This window comes from Rhinolophus ferrumequinum, chromosome 26, assembly GCF_004115265.2.
Source record: "Rhinolophus ferrumequinum isolate MPI-CBG mRhiFer1 chromosome 26, mRhiFer1_v1.p, whole genome shotgun sequence".
NCBI classification, from domain to species: domain Eukaryota; kingdom Metazoa; phylum Chordata; class Mammalia; order Chiroptera; family Rhinolophidae; genus Rhinolophus; species Rhinolophus ferrumequinum.
In genome coordinates, this window is record NC_046309.1 from 23,537,625 (window position 1) to 23,548,865 (window position 11,241).

Genomic DNA, 11,241 nt, shown 5'->3' on the forward strand with positions numbered 1-11,241 from the left:
GTATGCCAAACTGAAAATGGATGTTACTCACAGTATGGCTCTTCAACAGAAAGATAAATGGTACTTCCCACCTTGTAAAGACGTATTTGATTAACATGTTAGCAATATTTATGTAAGATGCTAGGCAGGAGAAAATCATCCCATCCATTTTCAGTAATAGCTGGATAAAGCAAAAGTCTCTACGTAAATGATTCTGCAAGACATACACACTCCCAAAATTCCCCAAAGATATGTAGTCAGAATAGAGATGAATAGTAAGAAGATATTTAAAAATTTGTTCTTTTTAATAACATATATTTTATAGCACACATGTGTCATGCAACATACATGTTTTATTATAAAATATATAATACGCAACATATTTAAAATATTTTTGTTGTATATGAAAATTATAACATACTTGTATGTTATATAAAATATAACATACAGGACATATTATATATACAAAATCCCGCTCCAATTATGCCATTCTAAAAGAGGGAATTTCCTGATACCTTGTTAGGAAAATTGCAGTGAAAAACAATTTTGCTTTTTTGTTTTTTTTAAATAGCAATTTACCAAACCTATTAAAACTGAAATATTATAGATCTGGTGTTTTAGAGTCTTATAAATAGACACTACACTAAGCTTCTTCTGAGAGTACAGATATAATTCTACCATATTTATTTCTGATGAATGTACACTATAAATGAACTCTTTTCCTAAGTTTGTTCAGAAATCAGAATATGATTTATGCAGTTAAATCATAAAGTTTCATTCTAAACATGAACTTGACAGAAATGACACGTAGTAGCCTTCTTTCCCGTATTGAAAACTTTATGAAAACAACTTTGTTTTAAAATTAATGAAATGGTATGGACCACAGAAATGACATTTCTCAAGTTGTTAAGTTTTGTGTCACGAGTAATACGATCTGTTTTTCTAAAACAGGATCTAAATGGTTAGTAATCATGACCAAGAATGCACACATTGCCTAACATAAAAGCTCCTTAGATTTTTTCATGTGTCACCTGGTGCCACTTTTCACTCACAAGTCATGAATGAACCTGAGGTACAATGGTAAACTGAAGCTGGACCTTGCTAAATATATTTTTACAACATTGGTTTTGATTATTGGTGAACATTTGGAAATGTCCTAAATTTGGCAACATTTAAGCACTACCACCTGAGTGAAAAATAAGGACTGGATGCTACTATCTCCCAAAGGTCATTTGGACAAAAGAGGAGTTTCAGGTTCTTTCTCTCCCAAGGCAGTTTGAGGCAGTAATTAGAGTTTACATTAAGGAAAGGAGAGAGAGAGGGAAATAAAAGCGTAATCGGGGCCTAATACAAGTCAATACATATGCACAGAAAGAAAGGATGGAATGGAGGATCAGATAGGTACGGCCACTCAATCTGAACACTGTTTTAAAAAATCTGACATTCTTTCTTTTATTGACTTTTTTAAATTGTGCTTTTGATGTCTCCTATTGTAATTAATAGGAAATGGATACACTTACAATTATATTTTAAAGCATGAATTTTACTGGCAAATTAAATAATTCCTTATATAACAAGCTTGGTTAAGTCACGAAGCACAACAATGATTAGATGAACACACAATAGTTCCAAGATAGACCCACTCGTTTCTTCAGACCCAAAATACCAACTGAATATTGTCTAAAATGACCTGAAAGAGAGCAGATAATTCTGCCAATCTTGAGTTACAAAACTGTTGGCTGTTTCCTCTCGTGGATAATGTTTATATGAGCTGCAACTTCTGATAACCACTATTTAGGATCCAATTTTCACTTCTATTATCATTAAATGATGAACATTAACTCCATTAAAAATAATAGCCATGTAAAAAGAGCTCAGAAAGTGTAACAGGAAATTCCTGCTCATCTATCAGACACAGCTTGTGATTAGCTTCAACTGCTGCATATTTTACACAAAGTTTATACCTTACACTTCAGCTTGTAAGTATAAAACTACTGAGTCAAAAAATAAATTTAGGCAATGGCTTTTGTTGAACATTTTCTATTCTTAACTAAAGCTGTTGAGTCACAATGCAACCAAAGATAAGACACCAAAAAGGCAGGATTTTTTAAAAATATCTATTTCTCTAAAAAAATAAATACATTTAAATATATTTTGATGAGAAACTGAAGACATTTTCCTAAGAAACTGTGCTATATTATAAAACATATGCTTTGTTAAATGTTCATTTTCACCACCAAAAAAATGGTTTGTATTTTGATTGTATCAACATTTCTATATCTTAAAAGTATGACTCCCAGATTCCATCAGGATCATTAACTAGCTTAATTACTGAAAATTAAACTTTTCAACTTCAGTGAATCTTAAGTCTTAAAAGTAACTCCCATTTTGCTTCCAAGTTCCAAGAAAGTGTATATTTGATTTTTCTAATCCACTTACATACAGAACATGTGAACTAAATCCATTTCATGGATTTTACTCAGGCTTCATGATTCAATTTCCTACATTATTTCAAAAAGTAGATGTTTATAAGCATTTTATTTATGTAATAAAAAAGTCATTAAGGCTTAACATTTCCTCTTTTTTTTCCTGAAAACAAAAATAAATTTCAAAATAAAATAAAAATTTGAAAGTCATTCCAGGAAACAAATTTTAAAATAATACTAACTTCTGATGTCTAGAATAGACCATCTAGCTAGATGACATTAGCATCTCATCAACATTCATTATAACAATACCTATATTCAATCATATAGACAGTATATACTATTAAAATGATTCACTGATATTTCATGAAAAACACTGCCATTGTCACCAAACTTTTAAAAATATATTTCCTTTTAACGTTTATTCCTTTATTTCCTCTTAACACAAAGTCTTTTTTATACATATTTATTTCTAATTTGACATCCTGATACTAATTTGTACTATCCAATTATCCTTAATGAAGACTTCAAATGCCAAAAAGACAAGACCAATATACACATTCCTCTTTGATAAGAAAGAAGCATCTACACTGATGAGGTATTTTGAATCTTTCTCTAAAATTGTCACAAAATAACCAACAGGATAAAAGAAATAAAAGCAGTAGAATATGAATTTTCACTGATTAATTTTTGAAAATGTACCAGTAGATCTTCAAAAAATGAGTGCAACTAAATCAATATCATAAGTTATTGTATTTTACTGTACCATCTTTTCTTACTTAACTTAGCCAAAAATTCTTCACATATAAAATATTCCATTAGTTGGCCATATGACAACAGGAAAAAAATCTGTTCGACACAAGATGTCTAATAAAATTAGGTTGACTTTAAACACACTGTCATTTAAAGAAGGCAATTAAATTAGTCAGAAACACAAAACTTAAAAAGCAGCCTTGGGAATAACTTTTTTCTTCTAGCCATTACCAAATCCCTACTGAACTGATTAACTATGCAAGCAAAGCAGCATAACGCTGAAGAAAGGGCACTATGCCTACTTGGCTTATCTCAGAACTCATAAAAGTAAAAGGCTCTAACCACCACCTTATTGTAGTAGATTCTCTAATATGTAAATGCGGCTACTTTTCTGTAGTTTGATTAACATTATTCATCATTTCATATCTTTCCTTTTTTCTACAATCTAAAAAGAAATCTTAATTCTAGTTTAAAATTTATTTTAAAAAACATTAATTCGAAATATGCCCCTTTGCTGGCAAAACACCATTACCCCCAAATAAAACAATGCACACAAGAATGCTAGAAGGAAATCAGATTGCACAGTATTCTATAATGCAACCAGTTCTTGGTGACCATCAATCTCACCAGATACCGCTCTACATTCTTTGTGTATTTAATGGTCCTGGGCCTATTGCCTGATGGGATCTGTAGTTTCTAAAAAAAATGTGTGGATGATAGTCATTTGCTTCTTTTTATTTGAAACTAAGAAACTAAAGTCTTGAATATGTTTCAAATATCATTCCATTGCATTTTGTAGAGTTGATCAGTTTCAGCCCTGATATTCTAAAAACCGAATTACTTAACAGCCATAATGAAAATGCATATATATACATATATATATGAATATGCACATATATATTACAAAATCCCTTGATAATGATATCTATAATCTATACTTTAAAATTTAAAATAAGAACTATGGTTCTTAAAGGAAAAATGTATGCCAAAAGTATCTATTCATATGAAAATAATACTTCAAATATACATGGAAACTTTCATTTGAATATACTGAAGCACTCTCTAGGCATTTCAATACATATTGTGCATATTCATAACTTTATTGGGGCACACATTTTGTGTCTTTCAATGTCATTATATTTTTATGTATTCACACATATAATATGGATGATCTTTCCCTATATTCAGGAATTTTAAAATTTCTTTGTTATATGTGTCACTTTCAGGCATCAATACTCAACATTTGCCAGCAACTCCCTGGGTACATCAATCTCAATATCATACCCATTTAGTAGATCCAAAGGTTCTTCCAAACCATAATGCTTTCCTAAACCCATTTAGGAAAGGGAAAAATATACATATTTCCTCTGATTTATTTTATAACTTTAAGGGATCCAGTCACCTCACCAGGTATCCAACCTCCATCCCATTTCCCTTGATGGCACCTACCCTAGTGTTGTCATGGTGACGATGGTGTACCAGAAGGCAGCAGGGATGCTGGTGAACTTGCTGGCGGAAGACCCCTTCTCTGCGTAGAACATAACTGTAGCGAAAATGATGATAGCCATGGTAAGCGAAAAGAGCAAGAAGCCCAATTCTGAGGCACAACTCTTCAGTGTGTACCCCAGGATGCGCAGGCCTTGGGAGTGGCGGGAAAACTTAAAGATCCGGAAGACCCGGAAGACCCGGAGGGTGACAAAGGCTCCGCTGACGTCCTCATTGTCTGTCATCACTAGCCCAATGTAATAAGGCAGGATGGCCACCACATCGATGATGCTCATGACACTCCGCACAAATCGGTAACGACTTGGCGCTGCAGCCAGGCGAAGCAAGTACTCAACTGTGAAGATCATGACGCAGGCTGTGTCCAAGCAAAAGAAGGCCACTGCATACCGCTCCCCGCAGGGCAGTTCTTTAATGTGACCTGGGCTAGACCCACATGGCACGGTTTCGACCACATTAGCGATGACCGAGACGGCAATGAAGAACCCTGTGACGTAGTAGAAGACCAGGGCCATGGTGCTGGTGTGGGGGTTCTCAAAGGCCCGCCAGACCTTCTGCCGAGCGGTCATGGTCGGCAGCGCACTCTCTCCGGTGTTGTCGGGGTCAGCATCGTCCTGGAGACGCTCCGCGTTCTCTCGCCTCCGATCCTTGTACTCCTCATAACAGCAGTCACCAATGATTTCTGGGATGAGGCCGAAGAAGGCCAGTTCTTCATCGTAAGCAGAGATGCACTCATGGCGAGGATAGTGGAGCTTCCCAGTGCGGTAGAAATTCAGGATATGGCGGAAGATGTCTGGGTCACGGTCAAAAAAGTATTGCTGAGTCTCAGGATGGTAGAAAAAGTCCCTCTCAGAACTGCCCAGCAGAGTGTCTGGATATCGTTCCAGGGTGTCCTGCCATGTTTGGAAACGGGTGCCACTCACATTCAGCACAATTAGAGCATCTTGAGTCCTTTTCCTCTCCTGCCTTGGGGGAGCTGGCATGGGCCCCGAGGCCACAGGCATCCACCCGATGGCCGCTGCCCTTGCAAAGGGCAGCCATGCTGCTACACCCGCCGCCATGGTTCCTTGAGGTGGAGGCCGGAAAGGCAATCAGGCCTCCTAGTGGGTCAAAGTAGCCCCAATCACCCACTTGCTCTCGTCAAACAAATATTACAGAGAACTGTGGTCCGCGATATCACCTTTATTCCAAGGTAGAGCTCCTAGAGAAATCACAGTTCTCAGAAGGGTAAGTTTCCCTCAAAGACAGGTATTTCATACAATGTTCTGACAATCACGCCCAACAAAACCTAACTAAACCTTGTCAAGCAGTCACACCAGGCCTGTCTTGGAACAAATAAGTGTACAGGTGACTTTAGATGCAGCAATTTCTTCAAACAGGTGTCTCTGATTCCTCTCCTGACACAGTCTGTTTAACGTGGGGTCAGTATGCGTCGTTTAAGGTAGAGAAAACGAAGGGCAGCCACTTAGTGGTATTCTTTTGACGAATCAGGGCACCCTTCCACCTTCCCTTTTAGCTCTTTCAAACCTTCCCTGTCCAAGGAGACCTTCCCGCCAAAGGAGTCTCAAAAAGGCGACCTGTTGTAGCTTCCCAGGTGCGGTCACAGCCGCTGCCCCACGTTTCTTTGGGAATCTGATCGCTGCCTCTACCCCTTGGGCCGTATTTGCAGAGATGGAGGTGCTGTGCGGTGGGCACGGTGGGGTGCGTTAATAAAGATCCTCCTCCCCCTCGTCTACAAGCACCCCTAGCGTCTGCTAAAAGCGTTCGCCCAATCGCCCCTTCACTCTCTTTTCAAGTTCAGCTCAGGTGCAGTGTGACAGTTACGGAGCCCGGGAGCTGGCAGCCGCCGCCGCCGCGGCGGCAGCAGCATCTGCCTCCGCGAAGAACGCGCCTCGCCCGCGGTACATACCTGGCAAAGTGCGCGCCGGGGCTGAGTTGCATAGAGACTTTCTCCTCGCGGTGCACCCGGAAAGGGAAAAGCAGAGAGAGCAGCTCGCGAGCAGCCGAATCCGAGGCGCTGAGGAAGCATAAATAAAGCTCAGGCTAGCTCTTCTTCCCCTTCCCCCATCCCTCCGTGCTTCCCTCCTCCTTTTCACCTTCCAAAAGCCAGGCGCAGGCGAGCCGAGCAGCAGCAACAAGTTCAAAAGGTGCGGGGGAGGCGAGAACAGAGGGAACGCTCTCCTGCCAACTTACTGCACCGCGGCTGTCGCTGGGGCCCGAGCGGCGCGGTGCGGGGCTGCGGGGTTGCGGGGCTGCGGGGCTGCTGGGCGGGCGGCGGCGGCGCGGCGGGGCCGGGGCTGGCGCGGGCAATCGCCGGAGCGCTGAGGCGGGAGGCGCTCAGCAGCGCGGGGGTGCGGGGGGGCGTCTCGCTTCTTCCCCGCCAGTGGGTGGTCCTGCATGTCCCCGGGCTCTCCGCGCCGCTCTGCTCGTGCGATCGATAAACAAGGAGAAAATAAATAACCGCGCGCACGCCCCGCCACGCAGGTTCTGAAAGGCGTCTCCCACCTTTCCCTCGGCTTGACCTTTCTCCTCCCCCGCCCCCTCGGGCTGCTCTCGCTCCACCCCAGCCACCCACCAGCCCCGGCGCAAAATGTCACCGAGGGAGAGCATCCAGGTGGATCTGCCGGGGAGGAGAGCGAGCCTAGATGAACAAAGGGAAGCTGCACGCGCTCGGCTGCGGAGGCTTGGGGAGGAGAGGAGGACGGGGACCGGTGCCTTGCTTCTGCCTCCCTGGGTCCCGGTTCAAGGCGAGCGTGGGAAAAGGTGAAAGAGAAGCTGAGAAAGAGGGTGAGCGGAGCGGAACGCGCAGGAATTGGTTGTCTTCTGGGGACTACCGGGTAGCAAGCTCTGCAAAGCCTCGCGGCGGAATTTTTAAGTGCTTTTCCTCTTTCTCTTTCTTTTTATTTGTTCAAACCAGATGTTAACGTTGCAGGGGTAAATACGTCATCTATCCAACTTGCCGAAAAGTCAGGCAGTCTCCTCGGTCTAGGTCTTACCACAACTCCTTTTCCCGTCCTTTGCGAATGACAGTAAGGATTTAGAACCTTTTTCTAAATGTCAGCGTCCAGGGGCTTGAGTCTGTGTGTGCGTCCCCTCCATTCTCTCTGCGCATCTGCGCGCAGATCTAAAACGGTTCAAGTAGTTAAAGGTGTCCTGGTGAGGGGTAAGTGATGTGATGTGGTGAGAAACTAGGAAATTGTCGCGGCCAACCGTTTTGTTTCTCGTGTACCCCGCCCCCCCGTCATTAGGACTCTTCCTTAAAACCAAACAGATACCATTTATAACCACTAGATGGCGTGAACGGCGAGAAGTTAAATCTATCCCTAAGGTTTGGATGCTTTAGAAAGGTGAAGGATCAAAATGAACTGAGCCAAGAGGATCAGATCACAAAATCATGCTCGTATCCCCCACTCCCTGCCCATCTTGTTAGTATTTATATGAGATACACTACTCAGGCTTGAGTCTGCATTTTGATGTTTATGGGATGAGATGTGCAGTTTCCTGTTGAAATGCCTTTGAAAATTAAATTTAGATAAATTTGGAATAATAGTACTAGTAAAGGCCTTTTGAAATAGTGAAGCTTCATGTACGTTGATTAAGAAGAGAAGTCTAATTTCTACCTGAAAATTACCTTTTCAAGACTTGGTTTGGCTGTTTTGGGTTGGAAATTAAGTGGACCATGATGTACATAGTCTTGAATTGATTTGACTTTCAAGCCCTAGAGATCAGAGGGGTGATGTGTTAACCTTCAAAATATCATATAGAGTACCTCAAAGAAAATATATGAACTAAAAATAGATTATGTTGAAAACCAACGGAGAAAAACAAACCTTATAATGTACAAGATTTTTCTGTAGAGATAGAAAGGTATTTTTTGTTGACTTGCCTAGTGGCGTAGAAGTTTAAGAAATCCCATAGTAGAAGTTAATGGAACTAATGCATCATGTAAGTTTGGAAACAGACCTGAAGACTCCTGCTGTTTATCTGTTTGTATTAGTTGAGGTGAAAGGTGCTTATTAAGGAATCGACATAGCCTGCCTACCTGAAAAAGAAGAACTATGTTAACTGGTAAATAAAAAGGAGGGGACTACTTAAAAAGGAGGGGACAATTACTGTAAGAAAATCAACCCCTCCTAGCCCAGTCTATAAGGTTCCACCATAACAGATGTATCCAGAGAGTGGGGAACCATGATTATTCATTTGGTGCCATACTGGCTGGCCATTCTGTAGAGGAGGGGCAAGCAACCAAAATAGAGCCTTTAAATCTTCCCTGTAGGAAACTGAACAATTACAAATATAAATGTTGAACTCTGCAAAAACCCCTAAATAAGCAAGGATATAAAATCTGTTTTAAGTTTTTACGATCTGCTCTCCCCCATTCTCTCCAAACTTCTTGATGTACTGGAAAGAATGTGGGTTTAGAAGTTTAACTCATCTAAATTCAAATTCCAGCCCAAGAAATTACTCATAGGCTTTGCTTCATTTGGCAAATTACTTAACTTCTGTTTAGAAACTGTAGATAATAAAACTTAACTTTTTAGGCCTATCATGAGGATTAAACAGGCTAATACTTCTCAACAATGTAGAACTTGGCACACTCTAAGGATACTCAATATCAATTCCTTTTTACTTTAATGAATACTGGAAATGCAAATCCTTTCATCCAGCCTGTATCTGGAATTCCCACAGATATTTTTGTATGTTTTTTCTTGCCTCTGAGTTAAAAAATTCCCTTGTCGTGATACTCTGGTGACTCTGCTGTTTTAATTCATTCATGCACTGAAAGCTATATGAAGAGTATATGTACAGAATCTAGCAGAACACGTTATATGCTTCCCTTTCCCAGGGATTCCTGTTCGTCCTTCTGGAATTCTCATTTTATATATTCTGCTTGGTTGATGGAAAGTAAACTCAGCAAGATCAAAATTGAATTCAGTCATCCCTCTTCTCCAAACGTCTAGTCCTGTTTTCTCTCCTGATGAACAAAGCCTCAGGGAGAAACCGGTGGTCATCACAGACCAGGTCCTGTTCTTCACTCCTTCCCCCCAACAAACACACACTCAGCCAATGACCCAGTGAGTCTTGCGTATTCCACCCTCTTCACCAATCTGTCCTTATACTGTACCTAAAGTGATTTTTTCAACTATTTTGAGGTAATGATAGATTCACACGCTGTTATGAGAAATAATAGAGACCCCTTAATCCTGGCACCACGTGTTCCCAAAGGTAACGTCTAGCATATTACAGTAACATATCACAACCAGGAAATTGACTTGGACACCAAATCCACCAGTCTATTCAGATGTCACCAGTTTTACATACACTAACTTTTGTGTGTTATACTTAGTTCTGTCATTTGATTACACGTGTAGATTTGTTTGAGCACTGTCACAGAAAGCACGAGAAGATTTCCACTACAGGAATCACCTTTTATTAGCCTTGCTGTCTCCCTCCCTCCCCTTCTCTATCCCTTGTCAACCACTAATCTGATCTCTATAATTTATCAATTCAAGAATGTTACATAAAAGGAATAATGTAACATTTCAAGATTGTCTTATTTTACTCAGTAGAATTACATTGAGATCCATCCAAGTTGTTGCATGTATCCATGGTTCTTTCTTTTTATCGCTGACGAGTACCACACTTTGATTAATCATTCACCTACTGAAGGACATTGGGTTGGTTTCAGTTTGGGGCTATTATGAATAAAGCTGCTATAAACATCCATATACAGGTTATTGTACTAATATAAGTTTTCATTTCTTTGGGATAAATACCCAATAGTGCAATTGATGGATTGTCTGATAAGTATGTTTAGTTTTATGAGAAGCTGCCATCATATTTTCCAGAGTAGCTATCCCATTTTGTATCTCACCAGTAAAATACCTGGTTTCTCAGCATCGTCATCAACGTGGCAGTATCACTATTTTTCATTTTAGCCATTCTGATAGTATATAGTAATATCTCACTGTGATTTTTATTCTCATTTCTCTAATGGCTAATTTCGTTGAGCGTATTTTTATATGCGTATTTGCCATCTGTATATTCTTCAGCAAAATATATGTTCTGTTTTTTGCCCATTTTTATTAAAATGGTTTTTATACTGTTGACTTTCGAGAGCTCTTTGTATGTTCTACATAATTGACCTTTGTCAGATACGTTGTTTGCAAATATTTTTCCTATTTTCCTAGCTTGTCTTTTCACCCTCCTCACAGGATTTTCTGCAAATCAAAACATTTTAATTCTGATAAGTTCCAACTTATCGTTTTTTTTACCTTTATGGGTTATGCTTTTGGTATCAACTCGAAGAACTCTGCCTAGCTCCATGTCCCAAAGAGTGTCTCTATTTTTTCTAAAGATTTTATAATTTTACATTTTAAATTCAAGTCCATGATTTATTTTGAGTTAATTTTTGTGTAAGGTATTAAGGTTTAGGTTAAAGTATTTTTTTTGTATTTTTTTTTTTTTTTTTTTTTTTGCCTATGGCTGTCCAGTTGCTTCAGCACCATTTGTTGAAAAGCCTATTGATCCCATGTTAAATTGCTTTTGCAACTTTGTCAAAAATCAGTTGGGTACATTT

The 11,241-nt window shown here is 39.8% G+C and overlaps 1 protein-coding gene across 2 annotated transcripts in view; it reads right to left on the reverse strand.

Moving 5' to 3' along the window:
• KCND2 (potassium voltage-gated channel subfamily D member 2) overlaps window positions 1-7,830 on the reverse strand; it is a 463,803-nt gene extending 455,973 nt beyond the window's left edge. The window contains exons 1-3 of one of the 2 annotated variants that reach the window (XM_033099108.1): window positions 6,758-6,919; window positions 6,571-6,678; window positions 4,608-6,068 (exon numbers count right to left, since the gene is read on the reverse strand). In XM_033099108.1, the coding sequence (XP_032954999.1) occupies window positions 4,608-5,722 (1,115 nt within the window). In that variant the 5' untranslated portion in view covers window positions 5,723-6,068; window positions 6,571-6,678; window positions 6,758-6,919. Of the gene's footprint in view, window positions 1-4,607; window positions 6,679-6,757; window positions 6,920-7,657 lie in introns of those variants that run through there. The other variant, XM_033099107.1, reaches the window with a different exon arrangement.
• Between the last annotated feature and the right edge of the window lie 3,411 nt (window positions 7,831-11,241).